Raw genomic sequence first — 17,592 nt, forward strand, 5'->3', positions numbered from 1 at the left:
TTTTGAATCTCCCTGTGTGCAGCGGAATGTATGCATAGGCCTGCATGTGCAGATAATTCATGTCTGAGAAATCAGGAGTGTGTACAGGGCAAGGTGTACTTTTTTGATGAATTAAGCTTATTTTGTAAGTCTATCATCTCCCAGCAGATTGTGGTTTGTTTCTTGCTGTTATTCAATTTCTCTGACAGATGCAGTCTCTTTTTCAAATGCCACTCTGAGGATGGAGTGTGAATATTTAAACCCTGAGCTGTAATGCTGGCCTGAGATTGGGGAGATTACCTGTGTTTCCTGGTGGTTAGTTTGGGGCTGTTTGTTCTGCTCTTACACCTCCTCTCACACAAAACTCTTCTGTATTCAGAAGGATAATTGGTCTCTGTGACCATGAAATTCCATTTCTATTCTTGACCATAAGCATGGCCAAAGTTGACTTTATTTTCATTTATTCATGTGTTTTCACTAATAATGTCCTAGGTCAGCAATAATTTCTTCACAGAAAGGGTGTTCAGGCATTGGAAGGGGCTGCCCAGGGAGGTGGTGGAGTCCCCACCCCTGGAGATGTCCAAGGAATGACTGGACATGACACTCAATGCTCTGGGCTGGGTGACAAGGTGGGGGTTGGTCACAAATTGGACTCAGTGGTCTGGGAGGGCTTTTCCAACCTCAGTGATTTTGAGATTCTGTGGTTCTAACTCGGTTGTTGTTACTGACTTGAAGTGGAGCAGGTGCCTTTTCCCTTGCCAGCCCTGTGAGAAGCAGAGATTGATTTTTAGGAACAGTGATCAACCTTTCTGATGGTTGCTTTCTATCCACCCCTTGCAGCTTCCAAACCCCTGTTGTTAGTCAAAAGAAATGAGTGATATGCAAATACTGTTTTCCATAGACTCCAGCGGTGCCGTGATTCCAGCATCAATTATGGAAGCGCTATAAGGCACGGCTTTGTACCGTTGCTCAGAGATTTACAAAGGCACTATCTGGAGATTCCTCAGGTTTTTAATCTTAACACCCTAGGAGAAAACATGCAGTCCACACAGTCTCCCAATCTGATATTTTATTAATGAGATTAAATGAGTAAGTAAATTATACATGTAAATCAAACAAAACAGAGTGGGATAACATGAAGTCAGCACATTAATCAATTTATCAGGTTGGTTTATTTGGCGTGCTGTGATCAGCAATCTTCACATCCTCCATCCACTGTGCTGCATACCAAAAATGAAGAGTAAAAAACCTACTCCCCCCTTTAAAAACTTATTTCATGTTGTATCATCTTTTAAATCCCTCCACAGATGGGGACTCTACCTGGGCAGTCATGCCAGGACTGGACAACCCTTTCTGTGAAGACATTTTCTTTAATATCCAACCTAAACCTCCCCTGACTCAGGGGACCCTTTCCAGGGTGTCTGGTACCACTAGATGGATCTGGAGTTGGACCAAGTTGCTCAGGGCTTGTGGTTGTCTCAGACATACCCAGAGAGCCCAGGCCGTCAGGGACAATGAGGGCTGCCAAAAGCCAGGGATGGTCCAGAAGACATCAACAAGGGTGATTGGTGGGTTGAGTATAGGTGGGAAGAGTTTGTTTTGATTGGCCTAAAGAAAAAAGCTCTTAGATGAGCAGTTTCTATAGGCTGAGGGAGCTGGGGCTGTTCAGCCTCGAAGACTCTGAGAGGGGACCTCATCCATGTCTGTCAGTGCCCGCAGGGAGGGGTCAGGGGATGGACCAGACTCTACTCAGGGGTGCCCAGCAATGGGACGAGAAATGGGCAGGAACTGATGTCCAGGAAGTTCCATGTGAACACGAGGAAGAACTTCTTTGCTGTGCAGTGACTGAGCATTGAACAGGCTGCCCAGAGAGGGTGCGGATATCCCTCACTGGGGATATTCCAGAACCATCTGGATGCAATCCTGCGCTCTGGGGATGATTCTGCCTGAGCAGGGAGGTGGGATCAGATAAGCCACTGTGGTCCCTTCCAGCCTCACCCATTCTGGGATTCCATGACTTGAATGTGACAAGGTCTCCAATTTCCAGACAACTCATGTACTCTTTAGAGAACTTTAAAAAGAAAAAAATGGAGATCCCGTAATATTATGCTGGAGATGACTTTGTCCCAAAGGAACATGTGTGAGTCACCTTGGGACACAAAAAAACTTTTTTTCTTTTTTTCCCCTCCTTCATTTGTTTTGTTGGTCATAAAATAGCGGGTGGGGTCTCTCATGGCAATAGTAAGGGTAACGTTTATTTATGTGATAGCAGGGGAGGCTTTTTTCCCCAGTTATCAGGTCCATGTTAAGACAGAGCAGGAGCTTGTCCTGGCTTTTTTGATCCCTGACCCTTTGCATGGGCAGTCTGGGCCTTTCCATCCTCCAGGCACAGGAGCACATGGGGCTTTTCTCCCAAGGCCAGAATGTTTGTGTGAGATGTTGGAGGTTGTTCAGACAAATTGCTCCCTGATGAATAAATGAAATCCTGGAGTAGAGAAATGATCTGGGCTGCTGAGCACAGAGTCACACATTGTCCACACTTGACAAGTTTTGACACAACGCATCCTGTCTTGTTTGAATTGTAGACTCTGCAATGAGGGACCCCTTCCAAGCCACTGTAAAGCAGGAATGTCTGTCAGGAAAAAATTTAAAATCCATCACTTTTGGTAGTGACTTTTCTGCACATCTCCAGGCCGAAAAATACCAAAGGAACAACTGTGGTTTGTTTTGTAAGTTTGAGATACCCTGCATTTTTAATCCTTAGGCTCTGTAATGGCCTTATATGTGCTGCAAGGCTCCTTGGAGACATGTTTGTGCACTTCCTTAATGTTCAAAAAGCACTTTGTTTATAAGCACTACACCACACCATCAAAGGATATGTTTTGACTTGTCTTGAGTGTGGAAAGTTGTAAATTGTTGCACTGTGAATTCCAGATTTCCTTCCTCTGCTCCTCTCCCAGACCCAACAAGGAAGATGTTTCCTCGTTACAGAACAGCAGTGACAAGATTATGCCATTTCTAGGACAGCAGGATGCTTGTGTGTTGTCACCTATTGCTTTTTTTCCCTGGGACTTGTTTAAAGCCAACTCTTGACCAGGGCAGCAGTTGTCCCTCTGTGCTGGGCCCTGGTGAGGCAATTGGGCATGGCACTCAGTGCTCTGGGCTGGGCGACAAGGTGGGGATTGAGCACAGGTTGGACTCTACAATCCAGGAGGGCTTTTCCAACCTAAATGACTCTGTGATTCTTTGTACAGCAAATTCTGCCCTTTTGTGAATCAAAGAGTTCTGAACAATTGAACACCCCAACACTTTCCGTGAATGCGGGGATTCTGTGTAGAGTTCTTCAGCCTGAAGCTTCTGGTGGATGTTTTCAAACTGCACTCACTTGCATCCTAAAATAGGGTGCAGTGGGCTGGGCTGACAGCATTGTCTGTGGATTTGGCACCAATATTAGCGAGCTGCTGCCACTTGGCAATTATTTTCATTGTGCACCATATGGTGAAGAAAATGTTTTCATTCACCCACATACAACTCAAGTTTTGCTGAGAACCTCATGCTGTGTGCAGCTCTCTCCCTCTGAGGACTGGTTAAGCCAACCACGACCCCAAAGACACGCAAGCACTTCTGTTGGGCAGAAGGGTCAGATTTTAGAAGGAATATCTTGTATAAGCACAGCATTTCCATGCTGTTCCTGGGGTAAAAAGGCTTGTTTATGAAGGGCTGGGACAGCATTGCTCTCCCTCATGCCTCTGTAGATGCTTAAGAAGGAATTGTTCTACTACTTTTTTACTTCTTCATGGAAAGGGTTGTTAAATATTAGGACAGGCTGCCTAGGGAAGCGGTGGAGTCACCATCCCTGGAGGTGTTCAAGGAACAATTGGACATGGCACTCAGTGCTTTGGGCTGGGTGACAATGTGGGGATTGGTCACAGGTTGGACTTGATGGTCTTGGAGGTCTTTTCCAACCTGAATAATTCTGTGATTTTTTTGGTTTTTTTCCTGCACTGTTGAGTTTTCCTGCTCAAATGCAACTGGCTGCCCAGGGCAGTGGTGGAGTCCCTATCCCTGGAGGGATTTAAAAGCTGTGTGGATGTGACTTTTGGGGACATGGGTCAGTGGTGGCCTTGGCAGTGCTGAGAATGGGTGGACTCAATGGTCTGAGAGGGCTTTTCCAACCGGAATGGTTCTGTGAATGAGGGGCATAAGATGGAAACGGCTCCTGCCTCGTGGCTTTCCTTGTGCACCTCTGCTCCTGCAGCACGTCTGTGTTCCCACTGCGGTGGGGATGTTAAGTCTTCTCATACAGGAGAGAATCCAGTGCAGTGATGTCCCGAGTGCCTCGTGTCTGGGAATGGTATAATTGGAGCCTGTGTTTTATAAATAGGCACCTCTGGATTCGCTCCTCCTTTGAGGATTCCTTGTTATCTGTGTTTTCTGCTCTCTGATACGGGCTGAGTGTGTTCTGCAGCCTTGTTCTGTCAATTCAAAACTTCATATCCGATGACGACTCAAACCTATGGAAATCAGGACTTCATTCATCCCTGTGCTAAGAGAATTCCTGGCTTACAGGTGGTAGGTGCCAGCTTAGATGGTATTGCACCAGGATTCTCCCAGGTTTTGAATATAAGAAACGATTTCATATTTTACTGCACAATTGTCTACATAGTCATGCCATAGACTATGCAGAAAGTGGAAAATGTGTTTTATAGAGATTCTGGTGTTTGCTTTTAATCTTATTAAGAAAAAACCCTACCTTCATGTCAGGAATTCTGGAGTCATCTGGGACAGAGACACACTCAGTTAAAAGGAAATTTCTGTTCATTCTGATGCTTGATAAAATCACTATTTTCATGTTTTGTGTGTGAGAGATTTAAATAATAAAAAGCAGGTATTGGAAAGGAGACTGACAAAAATGTCTGTTTTAAAATGTCAGAGTGCTGGGTCTGCGTTTTCTGAGGTTTATCCCTCAACTTATCTGCACCTCAACCCCTTTTCCGAGTGAAATTTTCAGGGAATGCCTTTTGCAAAGTCTTTTCATGCTGTAACTGATGATCCAGTGGGATTTTGACCTGGATGAGCTCATTTACATAATTCCTGCAGAACCATCAGAAATTGCTCTTTGAAAACTAAAGCTGGTAAATTATTTGGGTGCACTGGGTTATTTGTTCAAATTTTAGGCAACTTGAGACACTGTTTAAGAACACTGAGCAGTGTCTGGATGCTCTTTGGAAGGGTTTGTGCTGCAGCACAGGAATAAGGTGTTGCCATTATTCTTGTGATTTTTCTGATATAAAAGAGAAGAGCAAAATGCAGATATATTAGAGATTATTACCTGAGAATTCCTAACCTAAGAGGAATTATTACTTTTTTTCCTTCTTAAAGGTATTAAAATCTAAAATCTAGTTTTATCTCTGGGAGCACTTTATTCATTACATCTATAATTCTACTGTTTTTTGGCCAGGGTAAAAATGTTTAAAAATAACTAATTTTGTGATTTTGGATGTAAAACATGGGTCTTAAAATTCTATGTGTTGTGCTGGGGTTTTCTTTTGTTCTTTTGTTGTTGTGTCCTATCCTTGTCCTGTTGTCTTATGTGTCACATGTGTTGTTTCCCCCAGTCTTATTCTGAGGGACAGTCTCGTGCCAAACCTCAGATTGCCCTTCAGATCCCATGGGCGATGCCAACCAAAGTGATTTGGCAACTAGATGGGAATGCTGGAACACTTTCAGAAATATGTATCTCAAAAGCAAACTATTGCATCTGTGGAAATTGCCCATTTCATTCTCAGAGCTGTGTGAAAAAATTTTAACTGGAGCCATTACCAAAACACCAGGGCAGGACATTGTCTGTTCCCAAAGTGGGATTGAGTTCAAGGATGAGACATAGAATCTCAGAAATATTTGGGTTGGAAGGGACCTTAAAGCTCATCTCCTTCCACCCCTGCCATGGGCAGGGACACCTTCCACTAGACCAGGTTGCTCCAAGCCCCATCCAACCTGGTCTTGGATGCTTCAAGGGATAGGGCAGCCACAGCTTCTCTGGGCAACCTGTGCCAGGGCCTCACCACGCTCCCAGGGAACAATTCCTTCCCAATATCCCATCTAACCCTGCCCTCTGGCAGTGGGAAGCCATTCCCCCTTGTCCTGTCCTTCCAGGCCTTTGTCCAAAGTCCCTCTCCAGCTCTCTTGGAGCCCCTTTAGGCACTGGAAGCGGCTCTGAGGTCTCCCTGGAGCCTTCTCTTCTCCAGGTGAACACCCTCAGCTCTCCCAGCCTGTCTCCAGAGCAGAGGGGCTCCAGCCCTCAGAGCATCTCTGTGGCCTCCTCTGGACTTGCTCCAGCATACCTTGAGAATGTGGCTGTCCCGGATGTTGGGAACGCAAAATAGGACATGCGCGTTGGCTGAAGATGTTAAAACATGTGGAGATGGAGCCCGTTCCTTGACCGATGCTTATGTAGGGGCAAGGTGGCTGTCCAGAGTACACAGAAAAATCATGGAATCATCTAGGTTGGAAAAGACCTTGAATCCATAAAAAAACCCTGAAAGAAGCTACTGGAAATCAACGTGACAAGGAATTAAAAGGAACATGGGAAAAACTGAAGGGTTCAATGAAAACCAGCAATTGACACAAACCATTGTGTTATGGAGAGGGGTTTCCTTGGTTCAATGAAAACCAGCAATTGACACAAACCATTGTGTTATGGAGAGGGATTTCCTTGAGTGGATTATTCCACTGGTATCCTGTGCTTGGATACAGACAGGAAGGGCACCGTGCCCCAGGGTTCTGCCTGTAGGTGACTACCAACCCATGGATACCCTGCTTCCGTTGCCTGTGACCTCTTTCCATGTGGAATTCTGGCTCTGTGATGCAGGCCAAAAGCATCAATTCCTTTGGAGATTATTTCAGTCGTTCAACTTCCATCTTTTGTCACTAGAGGGAAGGAACGGGTGCAGGAGAGTTAAACGCACAGAAGGAAACGAAGCAAAAAGCCAAGTGTGAAGTCTGGGAATCAGTCTTGAGTATTTGTGCAAACTGTTGAAGGAATACTTGCAAACAACAACTAAATTTAGCTTTTTGAAATGGTTCTAAACAAAAATATGCAACCGAATAACAAGGATTTCAAAAAGACTTCTGTCAAGAAATTCTTGTCAAGACAAGAAGATTTGTCTTCTCTCCATGGGAAGTGTGCAGTCACTAGTGTGTGCCCAGGTGGCCAAGAAGGGCAATGACATCATGGCCTGTAGCAGGACCAGAGCAGTGACTGTCCCCCTGTACTGGGCACTGGTGAGGCCACACCTCAAGTCTTATGTCCAGTTTTGGGCCCCTCGTGACAAGAAAGACATTAGGGGGCTGGAGCATATCCAGGGAAGGGATCCGTGCTGGGGAAGGGTCTGGAGCAGCATGAGTGGCTGAGGGAGCTGGGGGGGGCTCAACTCATTGTCTCCCTGAGAGCTTCCCGGACTTGGCAGGTGCGAGAGATCCAGATGAAAGGATTCAGTCCCTAGAGCAACCTTGACTGCCGTAACTGCTATTGACTTTTGACCTGCTTGTTTTTCTATTGATCTGCAAATAGCCTGAAAGGCAGGGATATGAATCTAAAAATGAACAAAACAAAATAAAAAGCTTCATCTTAGCTATTGTTGATTGAGATTTATCTGATCTTTTGCAAAATTAATAGAATGGTGCTGGGGACATGTCTTTTGTTCTTCTTGTTCAAAGAAGAGCAAGTTATTTGATTGTTTGTTAAGGTCAAGTAAGAGCAACATCATGCGACTCATTAAAGGTTACAGAGCTCTCCCTAAAATTAGATCTCGACTATTATATCTCATCTCTCTGTGGATGATCTGAGCACTGAATGTACCAGAACATTCAAAGAGCCTCTGACATGCGACAGCCCTGTGAAGTTTTTCACATCTGAAAACTGACTCCCATGTGGTTCCATGTTGCCTTCCTCTTGATGCCAAGACAAGAGACCCTCTCCAGCCTTCTTTAGGGACTGGACATTTACATTTCCAGGTGTTTGGCATGGGATGTGCTTTGGTTGCTGACTCAGGAGCTGGAAAGGCCCTGTGGGAGGCTATTGCACATCTGTGAACATGGGGAGGCGGCAGCATGTGTGTGGGACAGCTCCACCTGCCAGTAACAACTAACTCCCTGTTAGTGAGAGCTCCCATGTCCTGTGCCCAGCCCATTCCCAAGGGCACAGTTGTGCCTCAGAAGCATTCCTAACAATGTTTTGGATACTACATGTTTCGCCTGTACTTGCGGGAGGCTCCTGCTGCCATGGTCGATGGCTGGGAACTACGGGCTGCGGCAGCTGTGTGTGTGTGACACAGGGATTGTGTCACTGTGCAGTTGTGCTTAACATGAAAAAGGCATCACTGTGTTCCAGCGATAATAATGCCAGCGAGGCCTCCCCAGCCACCATGTAAGAGCCAATCTCTCTCTTCCCCTTTCTCTTTCCTTATCAAGGAAACTCTGTAGTATCGTGTGCCGCAGAAGAAGAGGAAGAATTCCCTTTTGTGTACACTAGAATTTCTTTTGGCAGCTGGGAAGATCTCTTGGAATGCAGTAATGAAGGGTAGAGCTTACAGGAGTGGGGATCCGGCTTTACCGACAGAGCACGCAGTGGAAGCATCGTGACTATTAAAGATTTTTTTTTTACTTGGAGCGTTCTACTCCCAAATCCTTCTGATGCAAATTGTGGGTAGGGGAAAATGGTGCACCAGAAAAATCTGTACCCTGGCAGCAGATGAAAGGGAGAGAACTGTGGGGAAATGGCACACATGGGGTGGCAGAGCTGCTGCGAGGGACAATCCTGACATTGTGTGGGCCAGATGTGCATGAATTAGTGTGGGAATGCTCAGAACTGCCCGAATGGAGCACTCATGCAATTCCTGTGCCACAGCAGCGCAGTGCTTACGCAACTTCTCTTGATCAGCAGAGGAGAGTCATTCCTGTAGGGATTCAGGCTGATCCCGGTGAGGTGCAGCCTGGGCTCTGGTGCTGAATAAACCTAGAAAGTGGGTGTTTGGTAAACAAATGGAGCAACCACAACTCCCTGCTCAGTGTGTTTGCCAGAGGCTGGGAATGATGTGTGTGTGTGTTGGAGAAGACCACAGGAGGAAGGAAGTTCCTTATTCCTGGGTGTCTACAGGGAATCAATCTGTAGGGGATTTTTTTGCTTCTCGTTGAAGATCTCCAGTAGAATTTTAGGAAATCTTTGGTGAAACCCTCTACATATCCTGGTTGAATTTTGGGAAATAATCTGTCAGTGGATTTTTGCTTGTTAGCGAGGGTCTCCAGATGCCCTGGTAGAATTTTGAGAAATAATAAATGAGTGGTTTTTAGCTCCTTACTGAAGATCTCTAGTTGTCCTGGTAGAATTTTGGGCAATAATAGGTCAGTGAATATTTAGCTCCTCAGTGAAGATCTCTAAATGTATGTCCTGGTAGAATTTTAGGAAATCATCTGTTGATGATTTTTTTTTTCCTCCTTGATGAAGGTTTTCAGCTTTCCTGGTAGACTTTTGGGAAATAATCTGTCAGTAGATTTTGTCCCTTGGAAATGATCTCTAAGTGTCCTGGTAGAATTTTAAGATATAATCTGTGAGTGGATTTTTACTTTTGGGTGAAGATCTCTAGATATCCTGGTAGATAGAATTCTGGGAAATAATCTGTCAGTGGTTTTTTTGCTCTTTGGAGAAGATCTCTATCTGGAATAATTTTTCTAGTAATAATTTTAGGAAATGGAAGTATCAGAGTGGCCGACCCTTTTTCCAGAAAGATCTGGATTGTTTGTTTGGAAATTGCAGCAGCTCCCAGGGGACTCTCACCGAGGAGCCGCGGGTGCCGTTTCCAGCACTGCCGCCTCAGCACAGGCTGTGACTTGCTGGCTTTTGGCAAAGTGGCCAATTTTTCTGAAATATTCTGTGTGGAGAGGGCCGGAGGAGCGGGCCGGGTGGGATGTGGCACAGCAGTAGGCTGGGAAAGCGGGGGTTGGGGTGTCCGTGGTGCCTGTGGGAAGAGGCGGGGGGAGGGGGGGTGGGGGGGTTCACGAGCCGGGATGTCGAGGAGGGCGGAGCGGGAAGCCCGGGATAAGGGGGCCGAGCATCCCTCCGCCGCCGGGCCGGTTGCCAAGGCGACGGCTGCGTGGCAACGGGCTGGCAGCGGGGACCGCCCGCCGCCGCCGCGGAGCTGCCGCGCAGAGCGGGCGCGCTGCCCTCCTCGCTGGATGCTGCGGCGGCCGCCCGGGAGCAGCCGCGCTCCGCTCCCGGTCCCCCACTGCCGGTGCCGACCAGGGGCCGAGCTCGCCGGGAGCAGCAGCGCTCGGTCTCCGCTGCCGGGACCAGCGCGGCGCGGAGATGGTGCCGCTGGTGCGGAGCGCCGGGGGCTCCCACCAGTGGCTGGCGATCGCTTTCCTCGGCCTTTGCTCGTTCCTTCCTCCTGGGAGACTCGCTGCGCCGGGCGGAGACTTCCCCGGGGCTGCCGTGGACAATCTGGTGGTCAGGAAAGGGGACACGGCGGTGCTTAGGTAGGAGGCGATCGCGGGCGGGAGGGATGCAGGGACGGAGCGTCCCCGCCGCCGCAGCATCCCCGAGATGCCCAAGGCTCCGCCGGGAGCCTCCGACCCCTCTCGGGGACGATGCGGCGGCGGGAATTTCCCCCGGGGATGCTTGTGGGGTGCCCCGGTGATGCGGGAAGTTATCCCTGTTACCACCCTGTACCCGCATCCCCAGAGCTCCGGGCTGCTCGCCCGCTCCCGGGGCGGTTTCGTTCCGCGGTTTCTTCTGTTTTAACTCTATTTAGGAAGCCCAGTCTGTTGCTAGAAGTTTGGAAACGGGTTGTTGGGGTGAAATGATGCAGTTTTGGCTTCTGGCAGCAGTTTGGGAGCTCTGCAGAGTGAGCAGCACTGGACTGTGGCAGGGAGAGGATGATTACACCCTGCCAGAAGCATTAACATTGGTATTATTATTTATTTTGAGATATATTTCTGTATTTCTCAACAAGAAATGCCATGCTTTATGCCATGAGGAGATTATGTTCCTGTTTCTCCTAATGGACCTTGTGCTCCCGTATCTCCTCATTACTTGACTGGAGCAAAATTTGTTTACCAGGAGTCGGACACCATAGTTAATCTACTCGAGTCCTTCCTTCTGGTTTGTGTTCATTAATCCTCTGCTTGACTTGATTATTCCCCCAGCCCCTCAGACTCTAACTTTTTATTTGTGTGTTGTACTTTTGCCATCATCTTTCTGTAGTTCCAAAACCCCACATTTTCTTCTTCTCTGGAATATGGTTGCAGTGGGTTGAATCTCCTCACTGGTGATAAATCTCTGATTTTTAATTAGCAGCACTTCTCAGCTATGTATTATTTTTGTTGGACTATCACTGAAATCTCCAGGTTGCAATGTGTTTTATCCATAAGCATTCCCAATGATCCTACAGTCTGCTGTAAAATGCTGCATGAAGCATTTTCAGTAGAGATTTGGAAGCGTTTTCAGGCTGCTCCTGGTGTAGTAGCTCCTGAAAATACAGTAGATGTCTATGTAGGGCAGCTGACAAGTGGTTTTTATGTGTACCTCAATTATACTCTGTATTTTGAGACGTGCTCAGGTCCTTGTGCTTTCTGTCAGCACAATTGGAGGATCAAAGGAAATAATAATTTTAAAAAGTGGTTTATTTATACTGCTTCAGGCTCACAGGTTGCACAGAAGGTAACTTGGTGGGTTCACAAGCAGTTAAGACAGATAGTCAGTACTAAATGCTATTAGGGTATAAATGTGTTTAAAACTACAGCATTAAAAACAGGTGTGATTGCTCTCAATGTTACCTACCGATGGGGTTCTGATGGAGCATATCCAGCTTTCCAGGCCTAAGGTTGTGTTTGGAACTCGGTGTCAATCCAGCTGGATAGGTTACATAAATGAAATGGGAGCTTTAGGCTGCAAACATCACTTCGGTCTCACTAGGAAGGGTGTGTGTGTTTTGTAAAGAGGTGCTGCTACAGGAAACGTTCACCTCGCTGCTGAGCTCTGGGACAGAGGGATGAGGTGCTGGAATTTTGAGTGTTACATCTGGATTTCATTCTTCATGCCCTGTGATTAACTTCTCTCATTTCCTGTGCCTTCGGCAGGCTTGCTTTAAATCAGGGCTTATTTTGTTTTAGGCTAGTGTTGTAACTTGGAAGGGGCAGTGCAGGATCACTGTGGGAGCAAACACTTTTAGAAGAGCATGCAGCAGCCAGGCAGAGCCTGTTATCCCAAGTCTCCCACTGCCCAGTGTTTCAGCTCCTCTGGGAGTGTTCCTCACTGGATATTTGTATCATAAACTAATTTCAATATTCAGTAAAATAATTGCTATTAGTATCCTAAGTATTGGAAGCTGACTCTTTATTTAAATACAAATTCCAGTGAGCTGGATAAACCATTTGGGTGCTGGAAAAGGAGTTTGTTCCTTCCAGCTCTGTAGCCATCTGAATTCAGCTTCCCAATGACTGTGCCTCGCAGCGTCCAAAGTTGGCTGCGCTCCGGGGTTCCCAGCCTCTCATAGCAAGATGGCCATGGGCTCCCTGTGGCCAGCATGTGTTGATTCCCCCCTCAGCACCACCTTCTCTGCTTTAGCAGTCTTGAGAGGGCTTCAAACATTGCCTCCTCCCCTCGGAACCGAGGCAACACTGTGCCGAGAGCATCCTGCTTTAATAATTAAAGCTGGAGTATGGGCGGCACTCCCATGGCTTTGAGTCAGCATTTTCATGGCTGTCAGAAGATGAGAGTGATTTATGGGATGTGTGTTGAGGTGGAGCCAGCCCCCAGCAAGGGGCGTTGCGGGTGCCCTTGCTTGGGCGCGGACCCTGCGTGGGGCTGAGGACCTTGGACAGCTGGATTGCACATCACCCCATGCTCTGAGCTCCTCAGGAGAGTGAATAAATGGGGTTACCCGTGTTGAACTGAGGAGAAACTTTTACTCACAAATCTCATTTTGAGCTGATATATCAGAGAGGAAAGCACGTGGCCTGTTTGAATGAGTGTGGGGCAGGTGGGCCAGGTGCCAGCTCCAGTTCTCACGTGAAGTTTTCGTTGTCTTTGCTGAAGATGAGCAATAAAGGCTCCTGGAACTGCTGAGGTTTTCCAGTAAAATCCTCTGTGTGTTAACACGGAGTAAAATAAATAAGTTTGGCTCCCTCATTTTGAAATAGTTAACTCATATAACAGTGTAATTAGTCAATTTAGTATCAAACACACACAGCGTTTATTTAGTGCTGCAGAAGCAGCACAGTGAGTATCACCCCCTGTCCTGGTGCTCTTGGAGCATCGCTCTCTGCCCAGTGCTCTGGGAACATCTCTCCCTGCCTGGTGCTCTGGGAACATCGCTCCTGTCTGATGCTCTTGCTCATCCAGACGCCTTCCCTCCTCACCCTCACAGCACCCCTGGGGTGAGTGCCCTCTCCAGCCCCATTGCCAGGACCAGGACCATCGTGGGGCTGGGTCCTGCTTTGCTGTGCCCAGGTGGTACTGGGATGCTGGGATTCTCCCGTGGCCTCCCTGGCCAGCAGTTCCCAATGCTGACAGAGGCACAGTACCCACATGGCCCTTCATGAAGGACTGACAGAAGAGCAGGTTTGCCAAGAATGTCACTGGACACCTGCTTTGGTACAGAAACACCCTCAGCAAGGGGATTTTACAGAAAAGCCCTTGTTAGCTGAGGAGTTCTGTCTGTGATGAGTTATTTCTGTAGCCTCAGTAATTAAACCCAGGTCCCTTTTGTTTGATTTCAATTGGCGATTGATCCCTGCAGTCCCAACACTATTTGTATTTATTTAAGTTATAAGAAATCACATCAGTAATGCGGTTGTTCTTCATAGCAGAATAATGTTGGGAAGCTGCTCATTTTCAGTAGTATTATTCCATCCTGTGTTCTTCCCAGGCAGCCTGTTAAGATTTCATGAGAACACATGAGGAAGGAGAGAGTAACTTATAAACCCATGATTTTATTAAAAGAATATATTGCTTCACTGTGGACTGCTAGAAATACAGGGAACAAGCTGTATATTCAGAGCTGGGTTTCTCCCATGACCCTTTCCAAGACCTTCTGTAAGGAGTGGGATCACTGTGTGTTCCAGCATATCCATCTCACTGACAGCAGAAGTGGAGATTTCAGGAGGGAGTGTTTTAGGAGAGGTAACAAATGCAGAGCACTTGACAGGACGCAGGCACAGCCAGAGTCGGGAGCAGGGCTGGCGTTCCAGGGCTGGATGCCCAGGGGGTATGAAACACCTCCACTTGAGAAGGGCTTCCTCCCCTTCCAGGTGATGTGGGGAGGACAGTGAAGAGCTCACATTGGGATGGCAGCAAGAGGCATTTCTGTTTCTGTGAGAAATAAAAGAATTCCTCTTTGCCTTCCTGTGGTGATGCTGATCCTGGTTACGGCCGATATGTGTGTGTGGCCCCCGTGGCTTTAGATAACGCAGGAAACAGGGATGTTGTCTTAGCAGTCCCCATGTACCTCACCTGCCATTTGGAGCCCAAGTCCCCATGGATATCAGAATGTGCAAAATGTGCTGAAGATGATCAAAAGGGCTTTGTCTAGCAAGCAAATGTTTTTATCCTGCATTTTGTTTTTCTCAAAGCTCATGGATAATGAAGGCAACTCTACCTGGTAGCATCTTTATAGTACCTTTACGTTCTGTCATCACAGCAAATTGAGCTTCAGAAGTTGTCATGGTTTTAAAAAAGCAAAAGATCTTTTTACCAGTATATGATTATAGAGGAATTTAGGTAACATGGGTTCTGCAGTCTGTAAAATACTGTGAATTACTTGCTTCAAAGAGTTAAAGCTCAGGCTGGGATCCGTGATGTTCCCAAAGGCTGGCAGGAGGAGCTGGAAAGCAGATATCTGTGTCCAGCTGTGATCACAGAGCAGACGTGGGTTCTTGTCAAACCTGGCTGGGAAATCCGGGGATCACTTTTAGGCCAAGCATGTGAGCAGGTCAATGAATTGATCCACGTGTTTGCCCACAGTTGTCCCTTTTGGCCATCCCATGAATGTTGTCTAAGGTTTGAGTAGCTGACGGTCACCTAAGGAGGGTGATTATAGAGAATGTCTTTTTTTGGTCACAGCTCAGGAGGTTTGGGGCTTTTTAGTTTGCTTGCTGAATTGGAAATTCTTCATGTGCAGCCTGGCTGCTTCTCACTGCACCTTGGAGACTTTTGGGTCTGTGTTGTGTCTGCTCTCCCCTGCCTTGGGGACCTGGGGCAGTCACCAGACAGTGCGGATAAGCTCCTGGCAAGGCAGGACGGGCTGTGGGGATCTGGAGCTGTCCCCAAACACTCCAGGTGAGCCCCTGGCAAGGCAGGATGGGCTGTGCCTGCAGAGGAGCTCTGCCCAGGGCTGTGTCTTACTGGTTTTTTTCACTGGTGTTGAAGGGTTTGGGCACGTCCTTGGCAGCTGATCTGAAACTATTTGTCTCTTTTGCTGGCTGCTCTTAGAGCTTCTCAACTTGTTCTTTTCCGTAAGATTTTCTGCTAGTGGAAGCAGTTACCATCTAGGGAATGGGAGGAGAAGCTCTCTGTGCCTGTTGGTGTCTGGGAGTGCTATTGCCCCAAATGCAGTGAGTGGGAATTCTGTCCCCCTCGGGAGGGACAGAGCTTCCCGACTGTGATGGTGGGGGTGCCCAATGGTGCCTAATTAATATTTAAATTGCTGGGGTACCAGTGACTTTTGGGGATTGGGATTTACCAGTTCTGCCTTCTATTCCAAAAGAGCTATACTTTACAGCTGAGAGTCTTTGCCCAGGAGGTGACAGCATCATGGAAAACTGGTGGCGCATCTACCAAACATTCCCCATCTGTTGCCATTCCTGTTACTGAGAACTGAGCATTTGGAAAGGAAGTTTTGCAGTAGGAAGAGCAGGTGGATAACAAGTTTATACAGTATATTGGAATTTTGAGATACTATATGCATCCCAGAATCCTAGTCCCTCCAGTGCATGTCCAGTGCTGGGTGCAGCCGTGAATACCTGCAGATGTGTTTATGGAGAGTGTAATAAATATAAATATTTTCTTCTTTCCTTTATGGTTTTCAAAGGTTCAGTTCTTAAGGCCCATACTCTTGGTACTGTGGTGCAATTCAAGGTCACAAATTCTTTGTCTATGTGAAGTTTCATTCCTGAAACGTGACCTGGTATGTGCAGACTCGTGTGCACACCCCCTGGAAAATGAAGTTGTTTGCTTAAGGCTTTCCTATTCTCAATCCCTACCAATTATAAAACAGCACATTATGGTACTTGCCTCTTGTCTGTGCAACAATAATAAATAAATTCAGCGTAAATTAAAATAATTTATCATTTTAAGTGATGGTGAATGTTTCAGCTGTTATGTAGAGGAGCTAACAAAACAAGGAGTCAATAAGGAATGAAAACCAGGATTTGTTCCAAAGGGCTGTTCTGATGAACAGACAACAGAGATTTAAATGACTTTCTTCTTGTCACCATGTGTAAGAGCTGAGCGTAGCCGATGTCTCAGGGGGCTGACTGCGAGGGCAGGAAGGTCCCACTTGGACCCTGCTGGGCAGCTCTGATCTGTGCATCTTCTGATCATAGAATCCCAGACTGGTTTGGGTTGGAAGGAACCTTAAAGATCATCTCGCTCTAGTCCCCTGCCATGGGCAGGGGCACCTTCCACCAGAACGCTTGATGAACACTAAAACGATGCTGGAACGAGGTTTCTCCATCTCTTGCTCTTCTGAAAGCTCCTGGTAGCAATGAGTAAATAGATGAACTCACTGTTATTGAGCAGGTTTCAATATGTAACTCACTTAGCAACATTTCTGTTACTCCTTTTCTACCCATGATAACAGAGCAGGTTTTAATGGGGGATTTGGATCAGACAAACTAAATTAGTTAAAAAATGAGCACAACTGGATATGAAGGTCCAGAAAGGGCTTACATTATTAAATTGGTGTATTTTGGGATCTGTGCTTATGAAGCACTGAGTTAGTTGTGTACTCTAACAGATATGATGAAAAATCTCATACCAGTGGGAGTTAAAGATACAGGAGTTCTGCAGGTATTATGTTGCTTAGGGAATAAATTAATACATAATAATTCAATAATTAAAACATTTATCTGTATAATCATGCTAAATACTTTTGTTTATAAATTTAATATAGTGCAATATAATATTTACAAATTTTGGTTAATTCATTAAAAATATGTATGCATTTATCTCAGTGTGTTATGTCATAATTATCTTGAATTAATGATAGGAATTAAATCAAGAAACTGTGGCAAAATCATGTCCCTTAAATGTGTTGTACACAGAGAAGTGTTGAAGTGTTTCACTGTCCAGCTGCTGCTTTAGGTCATGTGGATATAAGTTAAATTGCATCTCAGCACTTCAGGCACGGCTTTGGTGATTGGACTCACCAGGCCCCTCCTAACTCCTGATCACACTCCCACTCCAGCAGTGGAGTTCTTTTATAATTCTTGGTCAGACAGTTATTAAGTAAATCTGAAATTAAATATTGAAAATGTCATTGAAGTGCTAATATAAACAGTGGGAGGAAAAAACTGACAAGTCTAAGGTTCTCTTTCAGGTATTTCTGTGATGCGTAA

The 17,592-nt window shown here is 46.4% G+C and overlaps 1 protein-coding gene and 1 long non-coding RNA gene across 3 annotated transcripts in view; both read left to right on the forward strand.

Annotated features, from left to right (window-relative positions):
• Positions 1–10,167: 10,167 nt before the first annotated feature.
• The window catches only part of NEGR1 (neuronal growth regulator 1), a 233,956-nt gene continuing 226,531 nt past the window's right edge, over positions 10,168–17,592 (forward strand). Inside the window, exon 1 of one of the 2 annotated variants that reach the window (XM_064664871.1) lies at positions 10,168–10,512. In XM_064664871.1, coding sequence (XP_064520941.1) covers positions 10,343–10,512 — 170 coding nt within the window. In that variant the 5' untranslated portion in view covers positions 10,168–10,342. The remainder of the gene's footprint in view (positions 10,513–17,592) is intronic. The other variant, XM_064664872.1, reaches the window with a different exon arrangement.
• LOC135418971 (uncharacterized) lies at positions 10,541–12,352 on the forward strand. Its single transcript, XR_010432758.1, has 2 exons — positions 10,541–10,943; positions 12,148–12,352. It is a non-coding gene; the product is annotated as an uncharacterized LOC135418971 (long non-coding RNA).

The sequence above is a fragment of the Pseudopipra pipra genome, chromosome 9 (genome assembly GCF_036250125.1).
Source record: "Pseudopipra pipra isolate bDixPip1 chromosome 9, bDixPip1.hap1, whole genome shotgun sequence".
Taxonomy (NCBI): Eukaryota; Metazoa; Chordata; class Aves; order Passeriformes; family Pipridae; genus Pseudopipra; species Pseudopipra pipra.